The sequence below is a fragment of the Heterodontus francisci genome, chromosome 5 (genome assembly GCF_036365525.1).
Source record: "Heterodontus francisci isolate sHetFra1 chromosome 5, sHetFra1.hap1, whole genome shotgun sequence".
Taxonomy (NCBI): Eukaryota; Metazoa; Chordata; class Chondrichthyes; order Heterodontiformes; family Heterodontidae; genus Heterodontus; species Heterodontus francisci.
This window is the reverse complement of record NC_090375.1, coordinates 117,077,312-117,105,100: the sequence shown is the minus strand read 5'-3', so window position 1 is coordinate 117,105,100 and position 27,789 is coordinate 117,077,312. Positions and strand designations below refer to the sequence as shown.

Below are 27,789 nucleotides of genomic sequence, written 5' to 3'. Positions count from 1 at the left end.
CCAACGTCCCCCGCCCTGAAAACTTACCTCCTCTTCCCTCCCCACCGGATGGAGATCCAAAGGCGCAGGAGCCCCAGCAACCAACCAAAACATGGCAGCGGGACAGCCGATGGGAGCAGGTAGGCCATTAATTCATTAACTTACATTGATTTAAATATTTAAATCCTGCTCCCGTTGCCGAGCTGCGGGGAGGCCGCCATGAGGCCTCGCCGCCGGTGGTAATATGGGACGGGGTCTTTCTGGCATTGAGGTCCATGGCGGGCCTCTCCTGGAGGCATTTTCTGGGTCCTCCCGCCACAAGCCCCAACATCGGGGGGGGGTGGGTGGGGGGGAGAGCGTGAGAGAGATACAGAAGAAAGAGGAGAAAGAGGGAAAAATATACTTACAGAAAGAAGATACAAGAAGAGATGGTAATGTAAGAAAGTTTGTGACAGCATATAGAGAGAGAGTGATGGTTACAGTGAAACACCTACATCTGCAAAACATCTTCATCATTCTCCACTCTGTGATCCTCTTTCTCCTTCCATCTCTCACACTCACCTGATACAGAAACACTTTTGTGTTGTCACTGGCATTCAGATTTCTCTCTTTCAGCTGCACCTTTAACTCCAGTGTTTTGAACCTGGTTATCATGTGCACATTGCCCATCCAGGCAGTGAATAGAATCCTGTTTTTCTCCAACAATGCAACCCTTTGCTTTCACGATAATTGGATCAGTAAGATGTTAGTTTTCCTCACTGGAACTATGTTGTGTGCTTGGCCATGATACGTGTTGCCACTTGACAGGCATCAGTGGAACAGCCAGCTAGTCCCAGGGCAATAATGAATGTTTCGATGAGCATTATCAGCAATATCATAATAATTTATATACAGCCCACTACAGCATTACTTTGTGACTGTCTGCACTAATCTCATATATACAAAATGTGCATTGTCTTAACCAACTATGTACAACCATTTGAAAGCTTCAAAGCTAATTTTTATTTATGCAGCTTGGCAGTGTCGAACTATATGATAAATGGCTCCTTTGGTCAAAAGAACTCAGAGTTATACAGACAGAAACAGGCCCTTCAGCCCATCATGTCTGTGCTGGCCATCAAGCACCTATCTATTCTAATCCCATTTTCCAGCACTTGGCCCGTAGCTTTGTATACTATGACGTTTCAAGTGCTCATCTCAATACTTCTTAAATGTTGTGAGTGTTCCTGCCTCTACCACCTCTTGAGGCAGTGCGTTCCAGATTCCAACCACCCTCTGGGTGAATTTTTTTTTCCTCAAATCCCCTCTAAACCTCCTGACCCTTACCTTAAATCTGTGCCCCCTGGTTATTGACCCCTCCGCTAAGGGAAAAAGTTTCTTACTATCTAATCTATCAATGCCCCTCATAATTTTGTATACCTCAGTCATGTCCCCCCTCAGCCTTCTCTGCTCCAAGGAAAACAACCCTAGCCTTTTCAGTATCTCTTCATAGCTGAAATGCTCCAGCCCAGGCAACAACCTGGTGAATCTCCTCTGCACCCTGTCCAGTGCAATCACATCCTTGCTATAGTGTGGTGCCCAGAACTGTACACAGTACTCCAGCTGTGGCCTAAATAGCTCCATCATAACCTCCCTGCTCTTATATTCTATGCCTCGCCTAATAAAGGCAAGTATTCCATATGGCTTCCTAACCACCTTATCTCCTTGTGCTGCTGCCTTCAGTGATCTATGGACAAGGACACCAAGGTCCCTCTGACCTTCTGTATTTCCTAGGATCCTACCATCCATTGTATATTCCCTTGCCTTGTTAGTCCTCCAAAAATGCATCACCTCATACTTCTCAGAATTAAATTCCATTTGCCACTGCTCCGCCCATTTTAGCAGCCCATCTATATCGTCCTGAAATCTAAGGCTTTCCTCCTCACTATTTACGACACCACCAATTTTCGTGTCATCCGCGAACTTACTGATCATACCTCCTATATTCACATCTAAATCATTAACGCACACTGCAAAGAGCAAGGGTCCCAGCACCGATCCCTGTGGTACACCACTGGTCACAGGCTTCCATTCGCAGAAACAACCCTCGACCATCACCCTCTGCCTCCTGCCACGAAGCCAATTTTGGATCCAATTTGCCAAATTGCCCTGGATCCCATGGGCTCTTATCTTCTTAACCAATCTCCAATGCGGAACCTTATCAAAAACCTTAATCAAGTCCATGTAGACTACATCAACTGCTTTACCCTCATCTACACATCTAGTCACCTCCTCGAAAATTTCAATCAAGTTAGTTAGACACGAAAAGCCATGCTGACTATCCCTGATTAATCCCTGCCTCTCCAAGTGGAGATTAATCCTGTCCCTCAGAAAATAGTTTCCCAACCACTGATGTTAGACTGACCGGCCTGAAATTACCTGGTTTATCCTTGCTACCCTTCTTGAATAATGGTACCACATTCGCTGTCCTCCAGTCCTCTGGTACCTCTCCTGTGGCCAGAGAGGATTTGAAAATTTGTTTCAGACCCCCTGCTATCTCTTCCCTTGCCTCACATAACAGCCTGGGATACATCTCATCTGGGCCTGGGGATTTATCCACTTTTAAGCTCATTAAACAGCTAATACTTCCTCCCTTTCAATACTAATATGTTCAAGTATATCACAATCCCCCTCCCTGATCTCTACACCTACATCGTCCTTCTCCATAGTGAACACAGATGAAAAGTAATCATTTAAAACCTCACCTATATCCTCCAGCTCCTCACACAGATTGCCATTTTGGTCCCGAATGGTCCCAATCTTTCCCTGCTTATCCTCTTGCCCTTAATATACTTATAAAATGCCTTAGGATTTTCCTTTATCTTGCTCGCCAGTGTTTTTTCATGTCCCCTCTTCGCTCTCCTATTTACTTTTTTAAGTACCCCCCTACACTTTCTATACTCCTGTAGCGCCTTCGCTGTTTTCAGCCCTCTGAATCTGCTATAAGCCTCCTTTTTTTTCCTAACACAATCCTCTATATCCCTTGACATCCAGGGATCCCTAGACTTGTTTGTCCTACCCTTCACCTTAATGGGTACATGTTGGCTCTGAACTCTCACTATTTCCTCTTTGAATGACTCCCACTGGTCTGATGTAGACTTTCCGACATGTAGCTGCTCCCAGTCCACTTTGGCCAGATCCTGTTTTATCATACTGAAATCGGCCTTCCTTCAATTCAGAACCTTTATTTCCAGTCCGTCTTTGTCCTTTTCCATAACTGAATCAAGCTCTGCCAATGGCTTAGTTGATAAGCCCGCTGCTTTAAGTGGAATGAACTAAGAAGAGGAGCGACTCATATTCTTCAAGTTTAGAAGCATAAACACAATGCATTTTGTTCCAAAGTGTGAGGGATCAGGGATCAGTCAATTCTAAACACAGATTTTTTAACTAAAAAATGGTAAATCTTGAAAAACCTGTCATTTTCTATTAGTATACCTGCTTCCTCATCATATCGGTAGCCTGCATCATGTAGCGTGGAGGTAGCCCATGGCTTCTTGCAAGAATGATTGCCTGTTCTAGAGTGACACTCAGTGTACATCTGGAAGAGAAGGAAGATATTAAATCAAAGAATATTCCTTCGGGTTTAGACCTCAGACAATTGTTGTATCTCAGACAATTGGGGCTGGATTTCCTGATCCCAACTTCGGGATGAATTCTCGAGGCCCTCCAGCAATGAAAGATTGGCAGCCTCACTGTGGAAGATGGGAGCTGCCGATGTCGGAAGGAGAAAGAGAGGGCGCCACAAGATGGAGGTGCCCTTTGAAGACCTTTTATAAATTTATAAATACAAAGAGACCACAGCTGCCAGGCCATCATTGTGGAGGAGTAACCCCTCCACTGGACAGCCAGCAGCCACAGCTGTGGCCCTATGGCCATGGTGGATGGGGGGAATTGGGGATGGCTTCATTGCAGGATGGAATGCTGGCCCCTCGGTCTGCCACTGGGAGGCCACCTCCATCCTTCAGCTGCCTTTTGGTTTCAATGGGGCCTGCATGCTGACTGGAAAATTCCTTAATAGGCCCTTTAGGTGGTCTAATTGGCTACCTGCCGCTTGCGGGTTCTCCTTGTAGCAAAGGAGATTGAAGGGAGATTTGATAGAGGTGTACAAGATTATGACAGGTTTAGATAAGATAGACAAAGAAGAATGTTCCCATTAGCTGATGGTAAAAGGACTAGTGGACACAGATTTAAGGTTTTGGGCAAGAGATGCAGGGGGGATGTGAAGAACTTTTTTACGCAATGAGTGGTAATGACCTGGAACTCGCTGCCCACAAGGGTGGTAGAAGCAGGGACAACCAATAATTTCAAAAGGAAATTGGATGGGCACTTGAAGGAAATAAAATTGCAGGACTACAGGGATAGAGTGGGGGAATGGGATTGACTGGATTGTTCTAAGGAGAGCTGGCATAGACTCAATGGGCCGATGGCCTCCTTTTGTGCCATAAATGACTCTGCTCAATGAGAATTAAGGCATCATCATGGCTGTTACCAAGATATTGGGCATTGTCCTGCATGATACGCTGTGTATGGTTGCACACCGGCTGGACATTCAGTTATGGTACTTCTCAAGATTTGTCTTTTGGTGCCTGCAAACCAATGGGCATGCACTTAATGGCACCCTGCACCATGGGGAAGCCTCCAATCTTCATAAAGCTGTGCACTTGCTCCACCCGCTTCTCTCTGGCAAGAGAGAATGGGATGTATTCATCTCTCTTAGAGCACAGAGCCTCAGTAACCTCCCTTGTGCAACAGTGGGCAGTATTTTATTTAGGTGACGGAGGATTAAGGACCCTGGCAACTGAAGTCCCGCTCTCTGAGAGCTTCCACTCTTTTACTGAGCAGTGCCACTGTGGAGGCAGTGGCTGCTGCCGGTAATGCACCCACCCGAGCCCAAAGAGCGTCATGGTACGCAGGCCACAGGTGAGCCATGACAGGAAGAATCTCGTGAGGTGGGAGTTGTGGGAGAGGGGGTGCAGTGGATATTGGCTTGCAGCAGGTCTCCCCCTTCCCGATGCTGGGTCCCTCAATCAGGCACTAAGTGCCGTTGAGCGAGGGACATGCACCCTGGGAGCCAGCAAGCAACCTGCATGGGTTTGCTTGTTGTGCTCGCAATGTGGTGACAGGCCCGCCCGCCACTAGGCTACTACTGGCAGTGGTGGGATGAGGCCCATAATTGGGCATTAATTACCCACTTAAGGGCCTCAATGGGCAGGAAGGCCATCCATGGGCCTTCCCACCACAGACTTAATTGGGGTGGAGGCAGAAAGGTGGTGGCGTCTCCATCCGCCACCATCTGTCCGATTAACTGCTGTCCCCACCTTCAAACCTGCTGAGGCAGGAAAGCATAAAATCTGCCCTGGTGGATGGCAAATATTGCCTGTTCCACCCTGGAAGGAGCTAAACACATGAAACTTCATGGCCATGGTCACCTTCAGAGCCACTGGCAATGCCACCCTTGCCCTGCTCTGAGGTTGCAGTTGTGTCTATAATAAGTGGAAGATTTCAGTGAGGATGGCCTTACTCACACACTATTCCTCGTGAAGTTCAGGCAGGAGAATTGATCCCTGAACACTCTGAGTGGATATGGCCTCATGCTGAGAGCCCTTCTCCCCACCCCCCACCTCCTCCTCCCTCTTCTAGCAGTTTGTCCTACTTTGTATCATCTCTGCTTATTCTCCCAGTTTTGCTGCAGTCCAAGGGGAATGCATACTACTGTACCTATATCTGAGAGAAAATGGTCTGCGCAGAATACTTTAAGTCAGGACTAACTCCTTCAGCCCTGTAGACATTAGCAACTTTAAAGAATGCGAGAAACTACCAAACACTTACACAACAGAAACCAGTAGAAATCATTCAGCAACTAACTATGTAAGTCGCTGAGGATCGCTTTAAATAGCACTTGTTGGGGACGGTGGGAGGCAGGTGTCCTTTCTAATGTTGAACATGTGTACAGCTCTGCATGTTTAGGCGATGATATTAGCTGGAGCATTGAGCTCCAAAATGGCATTGCTAACACCAAATGAGCATTATATGCTGATTGATGGCATGATCTGACTACTCTGCATACTTCTGATGGATGTTCCCTGCATGATTATTGATGTCCTCACCAAAATGACATCTGGCACAGTATGCAACAGAGGTGTGAACACTCACTCTGGTTTCCATTTTGGAGCCAAAACAGCACCTGTAGCGCCAAAGAACTGGGCGTTAAGGAACTGAGAAATTGCGGCTGGCACATTTCAGTGAGGATTCTTCAATCTGATTGGTTAAAGAGCTGCACAGTTGCTTGCCCTGTTCACACAGGTCCCAGATCCCCTGTAGAGGATGCCATGCTGGATTTCCAATGACACACGTTCCAGTGCAAAAGCCCACAGAAAGTGTAATAAATGGCTAGTGCTGTTCAGTTGCTGCTGACCACAAAATCCTGGCCATTATGTTTCCAAAAGTAATCACACTTTATGGACAAATTCTGAAATTAAGAAACTCAGGAATGATGTAGCTGGTGAATTTGAATATGAACTTCATGCCAGGAGTGCAGCAATGTGAAGCAAGCACCTTTAATGGCCATTCTAATGGGAAACCAACAAGTTTGCTGAGAAAGGATGTTAAATGGGGTTTCTACTGAACTTCCACTTAAGTTATGGTGGTGGAGTCATGGAAGCCCCCTGAGGAAACTCAACCCCATAAACTGAAAAACAAAACAGTATCTAATAAATGCCAGGATTACAGCATAAACATGTTGGGCCAAATGGCCTGTTTCTGTAGCCATGATTAAGGATGCAAATAAGAAGCATATCATGATACAAAAACAGACAAAGAAATTGAGAGCACTTTGTACTGCTAAGACCAAAACTGACACACAGCCTCACTGACAGTGTTTAAATGTCCAATGAAATCAAATTAATTTTTAAATGAATGAATGTTATTCAGCTCACATACTTTCTAACATTGTCAAAAATAACTTCAACAAAATAATCTTTTCTCGAGACCAAAAGACTCCAATGACAATATTCTTAGAATCTATTAGTAGCCAAAGAACTGACCGCTGTTCAGCCTTCAGCCACCTTATCACCACACTCTGAAATAGTTTCCCTAAGCCCATCCACATTACTACCTCGCCATAACATCAAAAACAACTTGAAACCAATTTCTTTGACCTTGCAATCAATCATTTATCCTAATTCTTCATCCAGCAATGCTCAACATCTATTTTCACCTCTTTAGAACATTACGGTGTTTCATTTTGTTAAATACAATTTGTTCAATATCATTTGTAGTAGTTTCTGATCTCAGACATTGAATTTTTAGAGATGAAAATAAATCTTATTGCCACTACATATTTGAAGCAAACTGTTTTTGGCAGCAAGCTTTCAAATTTCTTGTTTTAACCCTTATACAGGACATGTTTTTCATACCCGATCAGTTCCATTTCATTACATCAGTCTTACTGTTTCACTCACTAACAAGATCATATTTCCTTTATTGTACTGTATCTCATCCAAGTTATTTGATCACATTTCATCAGTCATACTCCAAAAAAAATCTGTTCTTCTGGTACAAAATCTAATTTTGTATTTTGCCTGCTAATTACATTTTCTTAATAACAATTAAATTAATTTTCCACTCTTTGAAACAAATAACAACTGTATTTAATTGGGAGTTGAAGATTTATCTCTGTGCAGGCTTAATACAAACAATGGTGGGGGGGGGAACCATGTTTCTCTGCCAGACAATTTAATTATATAGGCAATTCTTGTCAAAGAGAAAGGGGAGAAAATCGATGCAAACACTCTTGAGGTAAGGGCACAAAATAAGATTTTGTCACCTTCACTGAAAGCACAGCAATTTGGAGCTGATGTAGTTGAATTACTTCCAGGTTTTTCACATTGCTATTAATATTTAACTTGCTTGTCCTTATAGTTTGAATTTAGTTTAGATTTATAGATTATGTTAATTGTTTTCATTTCTTTGTAATGAGGGAATTTTAATTCTTTGCCCTGGACTTGGTGTATGCCTTTCCCTCTCTTACCCTGTTTTAAAACAATGTAATTAAACATGTTGATCTATTATATGTATATTGATGTATCATTTGCTCTGTTTGTTGTAAAATCTTCAGTTCTATTTCTTCACAGAATAAATATGGACAACCAAGAGAAACTGTAACCTACATTATTCTTAAATGCGGGGCTTATCATGGCAAGTGGTCTCTAGCTAATTCTTTAAAGCACTGATCTCTCTACAGATAAATACTTCCTTTCTACATCGCCTCATCTCATTTAATCTCTTACTGGCCAGACTTCCTTAGGCAGAAAATAGCTATTTCAAGTATTAGACAGTTATATCTTATCTAACTTACTTAGGAATATAATTTGTGCTTATAGTTGATGAAAAGAATCATTTGCTAAACTTAATTTTATAGGCAATTTTTGTCAAAAGACAATGGGATAAAATTGATCCAAGCAGTATTCAGATTGGGGGCACCACAAATCTTCACTAAGAGCAGAGCAATTTGTACTGGTATAGCTGAATTACTTCCAGTTTTCATAATGATATTTTCTTTACACGTGTTTATCATTTGAATTTAGTTTTGGTTCATATCATGGTACATGGCTCCATCTTCTCTTTGTAATGAGGGAATTATAATTCTTCAAAATTGGTGCGTACCTTCCCCCCTCTTACTGCATTTTAAAAGAATATGGCTAAATATGTTGATCCATTATGATGTATGTTGTTGTATCGTTTACTTACTTTCGATCAAAATACCACTTTAGTCAAGTAATTTTTCAAAAACTTACATTTTTATAGCACCTTTAACATAGCAAAATGTCCCAGGGGCTTAAACTTTGCACAAGGAGAGAAAAGTTCATATTCACCTTCGATTTACGGAACAAGCACTTTCAGGATGAAATCACACTGTATGATTATTACAAATTTTGGGTCTACTTTCAATACTGTGAACCAGTAGGATTGTTAGCTTCCAGCTTTCTTCCACAATCAGCAATTCACCAGTTGGCTTGTGAATAAAATACACTGCCTTTCCTCCCCACTGGAGGTATGGGCTTAAAAAAAGATCTGCCACTCTTAAAATGCATAGGAGTCACCCTGACTTAATGGGCTTGGGATCACAATTAACCCACGTTGTATCAGATTGAAATAGATGATGAGCTGCAACATCCCACATTTTGGTTTGACTGTTTTTAATCACACAATGCTTGCAGCCTGTAACTACTCTTAAAATGTTAAAATGTTTTAAAATGTTAATGTTGTTTACCTTGCCTGTAGTTCCTGTATCCTACTTTGTGATAATTGGAAGAAAATCAGAGCACTTTGAGGTTAACTTTATGATTTAACAGTCAGCACAGGACTTTGCATATTGGGAATTCAGGTATGAAGAACAATACGCCTGATTTGATGTCTGTATGATTTTTATTTTAATGGACAGAAAATCATGTGGGCCACAAATCAGGTACAATGACCACCCACTGCGCTCCCCCCACTCCCTCTCCCTCCCCCCCCCCAGCGATCCAATAACATCATTCAATATACACTCCTGTCAGGCAAAGCTCTGTGCTGAAAGCATTTAATCATAAAATATCTCCCCTTGTCCGACTTGTATTTTTCTACAGTGTGAACTGCCTCAACCAACAGTACCATATTGGCCAAATATGATATGCGTTCTAATTAATTTACCTCATCAGTTCCACAGAAGACAGAACTTCAAATACCTTACTGGAATAGATAATTTAGTTGCCTACATGTCAAACATTATCCTCAAATTTATGGCCAAGCACCAAGAAATGTATATATTAACTGATTATTTATTCCTCAATAATTCACACTTATTGCATACTAATAAAGGACATATTAATGGAAAAACCATTCGTATTTTGCTGCAAATATTTCACTCAATCTTATCATAAACAATTTAATTATTCATGACTTGTTACTTTTATAGATCTGACCTCTATAATACCAAAAGATTACAACTATGTTTGCTTATAAATAGGACCCTACCAAATTCACGGACGTGAAAAATGCTTCACTGACCATGAAATCTTGGGTCCTTTGTGAAATCAGCCATTTTGTGAACTGCGCACATTTTATTCATTCACAGAAGTTTTACCTTGCTGATTGCCTGGCATGTTGTGAACATTGTGCATTTTAGTGACTAACAAAACAAGGCTCACCTGGCTGATTGCTGGGCATGTTGCGAACATTTTGCATTTTAGTGATTGACACAAGGCTCAACTTGCTGATTGGTAGATGAGGGAGGGCTTCCAGTGCAGTTTTGAGAAGAGCAATCTCTAGTATTAGCAACAAGTGAGAATACCAGAATGAGCAAATCAAAGACGGCCACAACCATTACCTCAGCACATCAGGTGAAAGAATCTGGAAGCCAAATTCTGCATCCTGTTGTTGGAATACTGTTTTGTACAAGCTTCAATGTTTCGTTGGATCACACATGGTGGGTAATGGGTCAGCACCACTAAGAGACAAGGAATGAAGAAAGAGACAGTTGCAGGTTGCTCCATGCTCACATTCAACCACTGACTTCAGTGACTAAAGAATGTGACCTGTTTATAGTCAGCATTTTACAATAGTTTTTGAGTATACAATAAATGCCATTTGAAATGAGAAACTTCCCTTATCTTTCTTTTGTTTTAAATAGATCATTTTCGTGGTTTGTTGTGACACCGTGAAACATATGATTTAAATACGTGAAATTGTGAAATTCACAATTCTTAAAATGCTGTGACCTTGAAATTTGTTAAATTTGGCCATGAATTTGGTAGGGCCTTACTTATAAAGCATCACTGCATCATCTTGTAAAATGGAAGCCGTGATGCAGTGAAAGTTTTCATGGTGCAAGTAAATCCAATTAATTTACTCTGCAAAAATGAATGCATTGCTGATATAGTGAAACTATCATCTGCTCATATTTACAATGCATGTTAATTTTCCATTACCTAGCCCATAAACAGGAGTGACTGTGCCTCACAAGAATCAGTATCTACCTCAAAAAGCACTTGATCTGGTTAATTCTCTGAAACTGCCATTATACTATAGCTACAGATTCAGAATTTTCAGCTTTGTGAAACACAGTATAAAGAGCCAGGAGTTATTTCATCTGATCATACATCAGAATAAAAACTCCTATGTATTTTCCTCAGTGCAGGTATCAAGTGGAAGATTGAAGACTCCCATCAATCTGCTCTTTTACATTAGTTTTTTTTAAACATTGAATTAGGACTATATTGAGTAATTGAATTACACGTCCTGATGTATTTACCCTAGAAATTAATCTCAGCACAGGTACACAGTAAATAACTACTTTCAAGCACATGTATTGACTTGGAAACAGCCTTCAGTAAAAATCCTACAGGATTTGCATCAGGATGTGAATATAAATAATTGGATTTTCTGTTGGTTCAATATTAAAGCTGTCTGATATTAAAGAGCAGGGTGATACCCCTGAAGTTGAGGGCAGCTACCTCACCTCTGGCTTTCAGCTCTTCCGTGGATGAAGGTTGTGACGTTGTCTGGAGACACTTGCTCCGGCAGAACCCAAAATCAATATTGGAGAGCAGGTTATTGGTGAATCAATGTTGCTTGATGGCACTAGTATTGTTGTGTTATTGCCTTTGTCACACCACTAGAAGTGTAGTGATGAAAATACAGAAACAAACTGAAAAGTTATAAGAATTGGAACAATTTTAAAAGATTGGTACATTGTCACCAAAATGAAGGACAATGTCACATGACTCATACCATCTCCTGTGCTGTAATCCAGATCCATTGTCTATTAAGACTGAAAACCAATCAACCCTGTCTGCATGGAAATAAGACAGATAATCACACATGGATGTGAGCTACACACAAACAAACTAAGACAAAGGCCTTCCCCAGACTTTTCATCTCCAACTAACCTTCACTACATTGGCATGTCAACAGCCCTCATATCTTTCAAATGGAGCCATCAAAAGGTTATTGTACAGCCCAGTAAGAACTGAAACCTAAAGTCACATGGACAAAACTAACACTTTAAAGTTCATACGAATGTACATACATAAGAATTAGGAGCAGGAGTAGGCCACTCGGCCCCTTGAGCCTGCTCCGCCATTCAACAGGATCATGGCTGATCTGATTGTAATCTCAACTCCACATTCTCGCCTACCCCCAATAACCTTTCATCGTCTGTTTATTTGGCAAGTAAAACACAGGGGTTGAAACGCGAGTAACACAAAACACCGTCTGTGGTCTGTTGCGAGGTGAACAGTGGAAACCCGCCACGCCATCACCCACTCGTCCATAACACTTTCTTCAGCAAACAATTTTGAGTTGAAAGGTAAGCAAAGAGTGGGTTCTTTGTTATTAAGTAACAGGTATACAAGTGAGCACTATAATACATGTGTGACTCGATAACTAACACAACTCCAGCTGAGCTATCACATGTTAGTTGATGTCACTTCCTGTGATGATGTGTGAAGTACTCAGACTGTTAAGGTGGTATCACAACATTCCCCTTTCCTAAAATGGAAATACACAAAAGATAAACAACGTACATGATGAAAGAAAATAGTTATGCAATGACTTTCCAATCCTTCACTCAAGTATCTCTTTAAAGTACAGGCAGTCTACTGACTTGACCTGATCTTTTCACTGTGTAGCTTTGTTGAGAACTAGACTTGTCAACTTTTTTCTTGCAACCTGCCTATGTGTTCTGGCAGTCATCGTGTGCTTGAGCATTACATTTATCACTTTTCTTCACCACACTCTGTGGATTGGAATGTGAATGTGTTCTCGAAGCAATAGGGTTGAAGGGCACAATGTTGTTAGCTAATTCCCAAGGCTGACATTGGTTTCTCCCTAGTACTGCTCCATTAGGGGTGATAACTTCATATGATCTTAGTTCAGTGCAGATTTTGGACACCGCTGCAGGAAACCACGTTTCCTCCAGTGGATGGATCACTTGAACCCTCTGTCCAATCTATAACGGTGCAAGTTCCATGCCTGTGTTTGTCGTGCACAACTTTCCTCTTCGCTTGATTCACTATCAGTTTGTCCTGTGTCGAAGATTATTTCATGAAGTGATGACTCAGTAAAGTCATCTTAATTTGTCTTTCAAATATCATTTCCGCAGGTGATGGTAATCCTGTGCCGATTGGTGTTGCCCTTAAGTGTATGGCTACATGTAGACTTTGTTTTGTTTCTCAATACTTCACAATCAGTGATTTGACTGTGTACCATTCTTTCGGCTAGGCAGTTGCCTCCCATTGAAAGTCAGCAATCTTCCACCAGCATAGGAGTATTAAACTAGTCAAATGCACCCACAAGACAGGCACTCCAGGAATTCACAAGGGTGATTATTTGACTTTGGAATATTGGATGGATTGTTGGATAAAGTTACTTTGGAATAGTTGTTTTGTGGTGGCTTTTATTTCAGCATTGTGACCAAGAGACAGTGATAGTCAGAAACAGAGGACTGGTAAGGTGTGGGAATATGATGGGAATTTGGGCTTGTGTTCAGTGGACATGTAGTCGAATAAAGTTAATACGCGCAGCCTGGCTGGAAAGGGGATGTTCTGGTTGCCTCCTCCTTTTCCCCTGCTCCTCCTTCTCTTCCTCTCCCTCCTGCTGCTTCTGGGTGGGAAGGATCACCACCATCCTCCTCTGCCTGGCTGAACTTGTTCTCATATTGAAAAACTTCTCCTTTGACTCCACTGGCTACCTCAAAATAAAAGGTGTTGCTGTAGGAACCTGTATGGGTCCTACTATGCCTGCTTTTTAGTGGGATATGTGGAACATTTTTTGTTCCAATCCCACTCAGGACCCCTCCCACACCTCTTTTCCGGTATTTTGATGATTGTATCGGAGCCATTTCCTGCTGTTGCCCAAACTGGAAAATTTAATTGAATTGCCTCTAATTTCCACCTTTCTCTCACGTTCACATGGTCCATCTCTGACTCTACCCTTCCCTTTCTCGACTCTTCTGTCTCCAGTTCTGGGAATGGGCTATCAACCAATATCCACTACAAGTCTACTCACTCACAGGCACCTTGACTACACTCTCTCGCACCCAGCTCCTTGTAAGAAATTTATTCCATCCTCCCAGTTTCTCCATCCCTATTGCATCTTTACCGGCAATGCTTCTTACTAGACCAGCACTTCAGGCATGTCTTCCTTTTTCCTCAACTGAGCATTCCCTCCACTGTGGATGTCAAGGCCCTCGACCATGTCCACTCATTTCCTGCATTTCTGCTTTCACCCTTTCCTCTCCCTCCCAGAACCATGATAGAATTCCCTTTGTCCTCACCATCCATCCCAGCAGTCTGCGCATTCTACAGATCATCCTCCACCATTTCTGCCAACTCCAGCATGATGCCATCACCAAAACCATCACCTCAGGCCTTGCACCATCTTCCTTTTAGTCATTTACACCAAAAAATTGGGCTCCATCGCATTGCTGGAGCTGGTGCTACAGAAGCCGGAGAACTTTCAAATGGCAGGCACAGCACTTCTGGTATCCATGATATATCCATGGTATTCATGTTGCTAAGTGCAATAGTGCGGGCGTGCTGCATGTGTGCTGGAAACTTTGACAGTGGACAAATCATGATGTTAAGCAACCTCATTTATTTGACGCACACTCTGCAAACTTGGACCGTGTAGGTCCAGTTAATTCCCTCTCCTAATCACTCATAACTGAACATACATTCAGCTGCACAAGGGCTCTCCCACTACAGTTATTTAAAGGGCTCATCATCCAACTTACAGGTGAGGTGCTTTTGACTTCTATTGCAAAGTTTGTGGAAGTACTGTGGCTTGTTCTTGGAGGAGTTTTGGCGACTTGCTGGTTTTGCAACCAGCAGTACTGCTGCATCCTGACAGGGAAGTCAGAGGAGTTTTGTGACCTGTTTACGGAAAGGCAGATACAATTATGGGAAGTTGTAGTAGGAGTTCTTCTTGGTGTGCGACATGACGGAGATAGAGCTGAGGCTGCAGAGAGGGGAAGCTGTGTGCAGAGGGAGGAGGAGAAGGATGTCTCTCCACAGAAGGTCCTATGCACCAAGAGTCTTCAGGGAGCACTTCTCCTACCTTCACCACAGCCCGGCGAAATGTTTGAGATGCCTATGATTCACCAAGGAGTTGGTAGCAGAACTGTGCCACCTCCTTCAAAACTACTGCAACGTAGGGAAGGCAGTGGTAATGTCACTGGACTAGTAATCCAGAGCCCAGGATAATGCTCCGGTGACATGGGTTCGAATCTCACCACAGCAGATGGTGAAATTAATTTAATTAATAAATCTGGAATTAAAAAGCTAGTCTAATGATCATTGTCGATTGTTGTATAAACCTATCTGGTTCACTAATGTCCTTTAGGGAAGGAAATCTGCCGTCCTTACCTGGTCTAGCCTACATGTGACTCCAGACCCACAGCAGTGTGGTCGACTCTTAAATACCCTCTGAAATGGCCTGGCAGGCCACTCAGTTGTCAAGGGCAAATTAGTGATGGGCAACAAATTATAGCTTAGCCAATGATGCCCACATCCGACAAAAATGAATTAAAAAACCTCAAAGCAGGGTGATGGTGGTGCTGCCAGTGGCCATCAAGGCACGTTCACTTTCATCTTCTATGCAACTGGATCCTTCTAGGCAGGCGCGGGTGACATTGCCAACATTTGCCAGTTTGCCGTCCATCGTGGTGTCTGAAAGGTGACGGGTGCACTGTACTGCAGAAGAGCAGCCTTCATTATCTTCTCTCCAACCAGAGAGAAGCAGAAGGAGCAAGCACGCGGCTTTCCCAGGGTAGCAGGATTCCCAATGTGCAGGGAACCATCAACCTCATGCACATGATTTTTGCAGGTGGCACGCATAAATGTTCCATTCTATTAACATGTGGCCATGCCCAGACCATCATGTTGGTGAATGCCACCTATCCTGGCAGTAGCTATGACACTTCATCCTGAAGCAGACTGCTGCTCCCTCTGTCTTCGGGACATCACGAAGAACCAAAGTCTGGCTGCTTGGAGACAAGGAATACCCCCTATACACTTGGCTCATAACTCCCCTCTGGTGCGTGACCACATGAGAACACACCTACAATGAGACTCATTCTACCACTGGGAATGTCATGGAGCAGACCATCTCCATTCTCAAGCAACGGTTCCACTTTTTGTATTGTAGGAAGCCCTATAATACTCATCTGAGCATGTCTCCAAATTCGTGGTGGTCTGCTGTGTCCAGCGCAGCCCCTACCACCTGGCATAGGGAAGCCACTTTGGGAGAAGGAAGGAGAGGAGGAATAAGGCAGGAGGCATCTGGGACCCCTTCATTCTGGATGGGCTGTCGGTTCTGCAGTGGAAGCTGACACAGCGGCCACCAGACCCACACTGGGATGAATGGGCTCCATGCTCTGCGTGATGCCCTGTGCCAAGTTGGAATCGGACTCCTCTATAAATCTTGGCATTGGCAAGAGGCTGACTGGCAGGTCTTTTAATAAACTAAGCATCTTGGTGTACATGCTGTTACGAACACTGGACTTTGTAACATGTTTTAAAAATTGAGCCCGGAAAGTCAGGTGACCTCACATCCACTCTGCTAAAGGACAAGACAGATCAAAGAATTTTTCTTGAAAAAGAGACAGCAGCGATAACACCTGAAGAATAATGGGTTTTGCCTCCCAGACTTTCGGGTCATAAAAAAGGGGTCAGTGATTCTGAAGATACAAATGCAACCGAGCAGCTGTTAACACCTGAGAACAATAGAAGGCCCAGGTGGTTCTGTGAAATCAGACTTCTGGACTTTGCATATTGGAACAGGACAGTAAGCTATTGCCTTTTGAGTCCAGATAAATTTAACAGATTTTCTGAAGGTAGGCAGGCTCCAAAAAGGGAACCCAGTGGTTGCAGCCTGACAGCAGGCTGTAAGGACGACAACCAGTGGTTGCAACTCAAGAGAGAGCGAGGAGACACCTGCTCTCAGAAGACTGATACAGCAAAAGGCTGCGAAGACTTGAACCTGTTTTGAAAGTTGAAGCTTGTGGAGAATAAGAAGTCCAGCATGATCACCAACCTTATTCACGGATGCCTAGGTTGGATGTGCTCGGAGAAGTGAGCAAAGAGGACATTGATTTTTGAAAAGGTCTGGGAGATCCAACCCATTGCTACTGGGAGGAGATTGGGATATTTAAACGCAAAGGATTTTGCCATCAAAAAGGACTGTAAAACGTATACCTTTGGTGTGAGGTTTTCAAGTATTTTAGGAAGTAAAGAAAATACCTTTCTTAGTAATCTGGGGTATCAACTACTTACAAAGTATTATTTAGTTAATGAGGATTTCTTTTCGTTTAATTGTTATAATAAAAGCCCAAAAATGTGAAATCTTAGTCTGGGGGTTCATATCTCGTATTTTAATGTTAACTGTCTCACTGTGGTCGTAGCATTGCTCCTCAGCGTTCTCCTGGATGCTGCTCCATCAAAGTCCTCAATTGAGTTCCCTGTAGCAGAACCCATCTGCAGCCTCCTCCTTCAGGGAGCTGGCAAACTGTCCTATTCCCTTGATCTGCTGGAGCCCACTTGTGCCTGGTGACACACCACATGCAGACCCCGACTCCATACTACCCACTAAGGTACACACTGTACCAATATCTGAGTTGGTGGCTGCAAATATCTGATCAAGTGATGGTGCTTCTTCCCTTCCTAATGAGGCAGCTGTGGCCAGGCAGGTGCCAGTTCCTGGGTATCTGAAAACAAAAAATCAGAAGGGGAAGAGTGAGATAGAAAGCAAGAGGTCCATGGCCACACGACCTGCAGCTTGCACATCACACTAGACAGCAAGATGAGGGCGAGGTGAAAGTTGAGAAGGGCCATAAGGCCCTATGTACCGTCACCCTCAATGTTCTCGGCAGTGCCAGATGCAACGGCTTGAAGCTGAGCACAGTCTCCTTCTGCAGGCATGCATATCCCCCTCTGGTTCTGCATTGCTCCTTGTGGTTCTGGGCCACTTTGTCCTGCAAGAGAGACGGAAGAATGTCAGTGAGTGTGTTACAATATGTTTGATTGATGTCTGCCTTAGCTGAATAGCTGGAGATATGTGGAGACTGAGAGGTTGGTGTGAGGCTGGCATCATTGGTGTGTGTGTGAGAGTGAGATGGAGCATCTGAACTATAGACCTGAGTCCTGAATGCTTGGGATGCTGATGGGTGATAGGGATGTGCAGCATGAGAGGCTGGTGGTGCGGTGGGTAGGAGATGTCATTTGAAGATGCATTCACTGACCTTGATCACCCGCGTGAGATCATTGAACTTTATGCGGCATTGCTGCCAGGTCCTTGGGGCCAGTCTTCAGGAATTGAGTTTCCTGGCCACCTGCTCTCATTCCTTCCAGGGCCTCCTGGCCCCCCACAGAAATATGGCCTCTCTCCTCCTGTTAATCTCTGGGACTAAAACCTCCAGCACCACATCCAAACACCTGGGAGCCCTGTCTCTTTGCTGTTGCTCCATTTGGTGTCCTTCCCTTTACAGCCAATTGCACTACATACAGTCAACAATAGCTTCTGTACAATGAGTGCAGCTCCTCTCTAAGAGGTGCAGGCTAGCTGGAAAACATGAAAGCCACACGGGCCCCCATTAAGCATTCAGCCAGCCAGCAGTACAGGTTGCACTTGGCTGAATGCTACAATGATTCAAATGAGGAGGCAGCACAAAGTTTGTCTCAATGGGACAAGGCATGGGCTAATTGCAAATCACAACTCCTATGCCCGAAAATGGAGCAATCCAATTTTTACTCCTTATTCCCACCTGCTTTCTACTTTATAACAGACCTTCCCTTTTGTTCATTCCTTACACGCCCCTTTCTCTGCATTTGTATTCGCTTAAAACCCATCACATCTCTGACTTTTTCCAGTTATGATCAAAAGTCATTGATCTGAAACATTAACTGTTTCTTTCTCCACAGGTGCTGCCTGGCCTGCTGAATATTTCCAGTCTTTTCTGTCTTTTTATTTCCAATAGAGACTTCCCTGGGCTTGTGATCATTTCATTTCCAATAGTCGTGGCAGTGACTGCTTTCACCAGTATCCCCAATTATGTTATCAACCTTCAGAGTCCTAACAACTCAATACTCACAAATTTAGAGAAACGAGCAGAGTAGGAAAAATGATGTCGTTGTCTGGGAACACCTATTGAGCCTACTCGTGTGAGGGAGATACAGATATGGTTATTATTCCAAGATGCATCTGTAATCATGTCATAGCAATTGTGAATATCAATTCATTTTCTTTGTACAGTCAGCTCAAATTCTTCAAGCTAAATCCTCCATCATCACTTGTTATGCCTATGTTTCTCATGGCTCCCCCAGTAACTTTATAGTAAAAATTGGCACTATAATTATAAAATTGGCTAGTGTATTTCCATTAAATGTGAGGTGTTTTAAAGATGTGTCTAATTAACCAGATCTCTCAGATCTGTTCTTTTATTGTGACTGTATTATTTGAATATTTTTCTTTTCAATCCTGTTGCTCCACATTAAAAAGATATATATATATATAATATATTCATTGATAAAGGCTTATTAAACAAAAATTATAATCTTTATGAAAGTTTGATTTTGAAAATGTATCCTAATAATAAGGCACCCACTTTAAACTACAAAACTTTGTCACAGCATTGCTCCAGTTCTCAATAGAGTTCTTTGACATTCTTTGAGATGAATTTTTAAAAAAAGATACATATTAGAAACTTTCTTTTGCATAGACTCATGTTTAGCAATGGATAGCAATAGTTTCTATGGGTATTTAAAAAGGAAAAGAATAAGTAAAATGAGTATTGGTCCTCTAGAGAGTGAGAATGGGGAGCTAATAGTAGATAATAAGGAAATGGCGGATGAAATTTTGCTTCTGTCTTCACTATAGAGGATACAAAAAACATTCCAGTAATAGCTGTAAATCAGGAGGTAGAAGGAAGAGAGGAACTTGGTGAAATTACAATCAACAGGGAAGCGGTATTGAGCAAGCTGATGGAGCTGCAGGCTGACAAATCCCCGGGTCCTGGTGGGCTTCATCCTAGGGTCTTAGAAGAGGTGGCTAATGAGGTAGTAGATGCGTTGGCGTTAGTTTTTCAAAATTTGCTAGATTCTGGAATGGTTCCATCAGACTGGCAAGTAACAAGAATGGGGGGAGGCAGAAAACACGTAACTATAGACCAGTAGCTTGACGTCTGTCAGGGGGAAGGTGTTAGAATCGATCATTAAGAAGGCTATAGCTGGGCACTTAGAAAAACTCAAGATAATCAGGAATAGTCAGCATGGTTTTGTGAAACAGTAATCATGTTTAGCCAATTTACTGGAGTTCTTTGAAGGAGTAGCATGCATTGTGGATAAAGGGGAGCCGTTCATGTACTGTACTTGGATTTCCAGAAGGCATTTGACAAGGTGCCACATAAAAGCTTATTGTGCAAAGTGGGACCTCATGGTGTAGGGGGTAACATATTAGCATGGATAGAAGATTGGCTGGTTGGCAGAAAACAGAGAGTATGCATAAGTGGGTCCTTTTCTGATTGGCAGGATGTGAAGAGTGGAGTCCCGCAGGGGTCTTTGCTGGGGCCTCAACTTTTTACAATTTATATCAATGTCTTAGATGAGGGGAGCGATTGCATGGTAGCTAAATTTGCAGATGACACGAAGGTAGGTAGGAAAATATGTTGTGAAGAGGACATAAGGAGGTTGCAGACCAGTTGAGTGGGTGGGCAAAAATCTGGCAGATGGAGTATAATGTGGGAAAATGTGAAGTTGTTCGCTTAGGCAGGAAGAATAATTAAAGCAGAGTATTTCTTAAATGGAGAACGACTGCAGAATTCCGAGGTACAGAGAGATCTAGGTGTTCTAGTGCATAAGTCACAAAAAGTTAGTATGCAGGTACAGCAAATAATAAAGAAAGCTAATGGAATGCTATCCTTTATTATGAGAGGATTTGAAAATAAAAGTAAGGATGTTATGCTGCAGTTATACAGGGCATTGGTAGGACCACATCCTGAATACTGTGTGCAGTTTTGGTCTCCTTATTTAAGGAAAGATGTGAATGCATTGGATGCAGTTCAGAGGAGGTTTACTAGATTGATACCTGGAATGAGTGGGTTGTCTTATGAGGAAAGGTTGGACAGACTGGGCTTGTTTTCATTGGAGATTAGAAGAATGAGGGGAGATTTGATTGAAGTTTATAAGATCTTGAACGGTCTTGACAAGGTGGATATGGAAAGGATGTTTCCTCTTGTGGGTTGAGTCCAGAACTAGGGGCCACTGTTTTAAAATTAGGGGTTGCCCTTTTAGGACAGAGATGAGGAGAAGTTATTTTTCTCTCAGAGGGTTGTGCGACTTTGGAACTCTCTGCCTCAGAACGTGGTGGAGGTGGGATCACTGAATATTTTAAAGGCAGAGGTAGATAGATTGTTGTTAGGCAAGGGAATCAAAGGTTATCGGGGGTAGATGGGAGTGTGGAATTGAGACTCAAACAGATCAGCTAGGATCGTAATGAATGGCGGAGCAGGCTAGAGGGGCCGAATAGCCCATTTCTGCTCCTAAGTCTTATGTGAGCACTACGAGAATCATTTTTACATTTTTGGTCCAATAAAAATTTAAGTAATTATTCTGTAGCAACACAACCATAACTTTTTCCATATAATTGAAAAATATACTTAAAGAACTATCCGAAGACCAATGTTGTTCAAGTGACTGTTTTCCAAATTTAATCCTGACGAGTCCTGCAATAGTTGATATCAGCCATGGTGTCAGTAAAGGTACTAGAATTGAATGACATGGTAATATACAATGACAAAGATTATTAATAGCCCCAATTTTATATGAGGCTCTGCTAGCAGCATTAGGCTTAGCAGTGTGTGTGGGCCTGTGTACAGTATGCCATGCACATTATTATTTCACAGCAATAAAAAAGGACAGCTTTGGAAAGCTGCACTGGAGTTCAGTGCATGTCTGATTATACATGTGAAATTGTTGTTAATTGGTTCCATGTGGCTTCCACATTATTCTCACCAGCTTTTCCTCACCCACACCTCACCCACGTTAAAATGGACCATGATTGTTTGCCTGGTCTGTCCTATAGAAGTAGGCTTCTGAAAGCTGTGTAGCAGTTTCTGTTCCGAAGAAGGGTCACTGACCCGAAATGTTAACTCTGCTTCTCTCTCCACAGATGCTGCCAGACCTGCTGAGTATTTCCAGCATTTCTTGTTTATATTATAGCAGTTTCTGTTGTTGGTTACAAAATTTAATTTTGTTCAGTGAAAACTAGTTTATTCTGCATTTGCTTTTGTGCTTTGAATCCTGTTGCTTTATTTGACACATTTCTGCAGAGCAATTTTCTTTTATTTATTATATCTTATCCTGCAAACAGTCATGCTTGTTCACTGCAACTTCATTTGCAGCAAACAATATTCTCAGACTGAGAATTCATTCGATACTTCCAATCATATTGTAACTTAGACAATAAGACAAGAGAAGCAGATGTGATCACATCTGAGACATTATGTACTCACCCAGCCTCACTCCAGGACCCACATTTACAGAGCAAAACAGACCAACCTCATGTTTGATAATCCTGTTGGAGTTTTTTTTTTGAGGAAGTTACTAACAGAATTGACAAAGGGGACATGGTATACTTGGATTTTCAAAAGGCTTTTGATAAAGTCCCCCACAGGAGGTTGGTTAGCAAAATTAAAGCATATGGGATAGGAAGTGATACACTGGCATGGATTAAGGATTGGTTAACAGGCAGAAAACAGAGAGGAGGAATAAATGGGTCATTCTCGTGTTGGCAGGCTGTGACTAGTAGGGTACTGCAGGGATCAGTGCTTGGGTCCCAGCTGTTCACAATATATATCAATAATTTGGATGTGGGGACCAAATGTAGCATTTCCAAGTTCACAGCTGACACAAAACTAGGTGGGAATGTGTGTTGTAAGGAAGATGCAAAGCAGCTTCAAGGGGATTTGGACAGTCTGGTGAGTGTCCTCAGTGTCCTCAGTACCTTGCTCTATGGCAGCGAGGCCTGGACAACGTATGCCAGCCAAGAGCGACGTCTCAATTCATTCCATCTTCGCTGCCTCTGGAGAATACTTGGCATCAGGTGGCAGGACCGTATCTCCAACACAGAAGTCCTTGAGGCGGCCAACATCCCCAACTTGTACACACTACTGAGTCAGCGGCGCTTAAGATGGCTTGGCCATGTGAGCCGCATGGAAGATGGCAGGATCCCCAAAGGCACATTGTACAGCGAGTTCGCCACTGGCATCAGACCCACCGGCCGTCCACGTCTCCGCTTTAAAGACGTCTGCAAACGCGACATGAAATCCTGTGACATTGATCACAAGTCGTGGGAGTCAGTTGCCAGCGTTCGCCAGAGCTGGCGGGCAGCCATAAAGACAGGGCTAAAATGTGGCGAGTCGAAGAGACTTAGTAGTTGGCAGGAAAAAAGACAGAGGCGCAAGGGGAGAGCCAACTGTGCAACAGCCCCGACAAACAAATTTCTCTGCAGCACCTGTGGAAGAGCCTGTCACTCTGGAATTGGCCTTTATAGCCACTCCAGGTGCTGCTTCACAAACCACTGACCACCTCCAGGCGCATATCCATTGTCTCTTGAGATAAGGAGGCCCAAAAGAAAGAAGGAAGATGCAAAGCAGCTTCAAGGGGATTTGGACAGTCTGGTGAGTGGGCAAGAACGTGGCAGATGAAATATCATGTGGAAAAATGTGAGGTTATCCACTTTGGTAGGAGGAATAGATGTGCAGAGTATTTCTTAAATGGTAAGAGATTAGAAACTGTAGATGTACAATGGGACCTGGGTGTCCTTGTCAATAAGTCACTGAAAGCTAACATGCAGGTGCAGCAAGCAATTAGGAAGGCTATTGGTGCGTTAGCCTTTTTCGCAAGAGGATTTGAGTACAGGAGTAGTAAAGTCTTGCTTCAATTGTGTAGAACCTTGGTTAGACTGCACCTGGAGTACTGTGTGCAGTTTTTGTCCCCTTACTTTAGGAAGGATATTATTGCCATAGAGGGAGTGCAATGAAGGTTCACCAGAGTTGTTACCAGGATGGCGGGACTGTCCTATGAAGAGAGATTGGGGAAACTGGGCCTGTATTCTCTAGAGTTTCAAAGAATGAGAGGTGATCTCATTGAAACCTACAAAATACTTATAGGAATAGACAGGGTAGATGCAGGTAAGATGTTTCGCCTGGTTGGGGAGTCAAATTTCAAAACAAGGGGGAAGTCACTTAGGACAGAAATGAGGAGAAATTTCTTTACTCAGTGGGTTGTGAATCTTTGGAATTCTCTACCCCAGGGGACTCTGGAAGCTCAGTCACTGAGTATGTTTAAAGCAGAGATTGACAGATTTGTAAATACAAATGACGTAAAGGGATATGAGAATAGTGTGGGGAAAAGGCATTGAAGTAGATGATCGTATTGAATGGTGGAGCAGGCTCGATGGGCTGAATGGCCTACCCCTGCTCCTAAGTTCCTAACCTGCAATCTCAGAAGAGATCTTTCTTCACTTCACAAAGTTTGTTACAGAGTTAAGCCATCTGCCCTGCAGACAAACTTTGAGAACAAGGATGGCTCTCCTTATAGAATATGAATGGTAACACTGCAAGTCAATATGGCGACATATGGCAGATTTTTTTTTATCTGTTCATGGGATGTGGGCATCGCTGGCTAGGCCAGCATTTATTGCCCATCCCTAATTGCCCTGGATAAGGTGGTGGTGAGCTGTCTTCTAGAATCACTGCAGTTCTTGGGGTGTAGGTACACCAACAGTGCTGTTAGGAAGGGAGTTCCAGGATTTTGACCCAGCGACAGTGAACGAACAGTGATATCGTTTCAAGTCAAGATTGTGTGTGGCTTGGAGGAGAAGTTGCAAGTGGTGATGTTCCCATGCATCTGCTGCCCTTGTCCTTCTAGGTGGTAGAGATCGCGGGTTTGGATGGTGCTGTCGGAGGAGTCTTGGTGCGTTGCTGCAGTGCATCTTGTAGATGGTACACACTGCTGCCACTGTGCATCAGTGGTGAAGGGAGTGAATGGTGAAGGTGGTGGATGGGGTGCCAATCAAGCAGGCTGCTTTGTCCTGGATGGTGTTGAGTTTCTTGAGTGTTGTTGGAGCTGCATCCATCCAGGCAAGTGGAGAGTATTCCATCACATTCCTGATCTGTGCCTTGTAGATGATGGACAGGCATTGGGGAAGTCAGGAGGTGAGTTACTTGCCGCAGAATTCCCAGCCTCTGACCTACTCTTGTAGCCACATTATTTATTTGGCTGGTCCAGTTCAGTTTCTGGTCAATGGCAACCCCAACGATGTTGATGGTGGGGGTTCAGCGATGGGTAATGCCATTGAACATAAAGGGGCGATGGTTGGATTCTCTCTTGTTTGAGATGGTTATTGCCTGGCACTTATGAGGCATGAATGTTACTTTCCACTTATTATCCCAATGGGAAGCCAATGGGAAATTTCTGAAATCCCAATGTCAGAAATCCACCATTTGACAGAAATTTCTTACCCCTGAAATTACCAGCCACGGACCTCAAAATTTTTTTACCATGGCCACTGGTGCTTGTGTATAGACACGTTCCCGACACTTGCTTTATTACCATGAATGCACATGTCGAGAAGATTTCCATGCTTTGCATAATGCCTCCCCGAGGATGCACCACATTGTTCTGGTTGTGTCATGAACAAGGAATACCAATTTTAATAGTCTATCCAAATGTTCCTACATGTAAATAGGCATTCCTCCTGAGACCTTCCCCTGTATTTGCCCCCAGGTGTTCAGGACCTTTTGGAAACTCCACTTGAGCAGCTTGGACCTCTGTTCTAATGGGAAGATGCCTGTCTGCTCCTTTGCCTAAACTACATGCTGGGTGTCATCAATGTGCCAACGAAAGAGGTTTTTTTGGTTTAATCAAGATATTGAAAAAATATTTACATACATACTTCATAAATATGTGTTTCTTCAAAAAACTTGTTTTGTATCTAATTCATTTGTTCAAAATGTAATTCTCTGATTGAAGTGGAAAGTCATGACCACGCAACAAACTAAGCCAATATGAATTATTCATTGTACTTACTGAAGTATCGGATAAGGAAAGAAATGTAGTGCCGGTAAATGCTACGGATCACTTTTCTGAGTAGGATTAATGCGGACTTGTTTCCCCATAAAATAAACGAGTTTCCTTACCTGCTGAAAGGGATCCAGCTACAAGTTCCTGTCTGGTGTAGGTTACAAGATCATTCACATCATTATAATGCTTTAGTAAAGTCACCGAGCATCAATTAAGCAGAAAATGCTTTCTGCTAATAAATATGCCTCGGTAGTGCTTCCATATAGATTTAAACTAATGTAAAAATACAGATTAATAAAATTACCATAAAGGCACGTTAATAGCAAATGAAATAGAAAACATGATCTCATGCAGCCATTGGTTTGCCAGTGGACTGCATGGGAGGTGATAATGCAATAGCCTGAAAACTGGAACTTGCTGTGTGCATTATGTAGGCCTACAGCCTGCCATCCCAATTTCAAAGACAAGCAGGGGTGTTATCTCCAGTATCCTAGCAAATATTTATCCCTCAATGGGGACCTTGCTGTGTGCAAATTGGTTGCCACATTTCCGACATTACAATTTCAAAAAATACTTATTTGGCTGTAAAGTACTTTGGGATGACCTGTGATCATGAAAGGCACTGTACAAATGCAAGTCTTTCTTTTAACAGCTTTGTTAATTTTCTTGCTTGCAAATAATAAAACGATAACAAATACGATAGTGTTATGAACGCTGGACATTGAAACATGATTTTGTCTTAAAAATTGTGATTTTTAAAAGTTCACGATGGAGTCCAGGTTAGGTGACCTGGGGACAATGGAAAGCCTGAGTGGCTTTGTGAATCCAGACTCATGGTCTCTGCATTTTGGAGCAGAACACAAGTCCAGATAAATTTAGCATATTTTATGGAGGAAAACAGGCTGTAAGAGAAGGAATCAACAGTTGTGGCCTCAAGACAGGCTGTAAGAGAAGACATCCAGCTATGGCTGCTGGAGAGAGAGGGATTGCCTGCTCTCTGAGGATATACCGTGAAGGTCTGTGAAGACTTGAACCTGTTTTGAGAGTCAAAGCTTGCGGAGGAATGTAGGACCATGGGATCACCAGAAATCACAGTATTCACGGATGTCCAGGCTGGAGGTGCTCATTGATGTGAGTGAAGATTGTTTTTTTACAAAATGTCCAGGAAATTCAATCCATTGCAACTGGGAGGAGTTTGGAACTTTTACTGCAAAGAATTTTGTCATCAAAAAGGACTGTGTAGCATATAAGTGTAGTGTGAGATTTACAAGTGTTGGAATAAGTAAGAAAATGCCATTCTTTGTAATTTGAGGTATCAGCTACTTTCAAAGTACTATTTAGTTTATTGGGGGGGGGGGGGTTCTTTTAGTTTAGTTGTTACAATAAATGTCTTAAAATGTGAAATCTTGTCATGTAGTTTGTTAAATTGGTCTGGGGGTTCATATCTCATATTTTCACATTAATAAATTCTCTGAGTTTGTAACAATAATCAATCCAGTCTGAACAGCTACATTTGTGATACGAGAGCTGCTTGTAACCAGACAACTACATAAAGATCTCAGCAGGTCTGGCAGAATCTGTGGAGAGAGAAGCAAAGTTAATGTTTCAGGTCTGTGACCTTTCATGATGAAACATTAACTCTGCTTCTCTCTCC

General features: G+C 42.8%; 1 protein-coding gene across 1 annotated transcript in view; it reads right to left on the bottom strand.

The window, feature by feature from the left end:
- prex2 (phosphatidylinositol-3,4,5-trisphosphate-dependent Rac exchange factor 2) overlaps positions 1-27,789 on the bottom strand; it is a 638,971-nt gene that overhangs the window by 27,248 nt on the left and 583,934 nt on the right. The window contains exon 38 of the mRNA XM_068030918.1: positions 3,454-3,556. Within this exon, the coding sequence (XP_067887019.1) occupies positions 3,454-3,556 (103 nt within the window). The remainder of the gene's footprint in view (positions 1-3,453; positions 3,557-27,789) is intronic.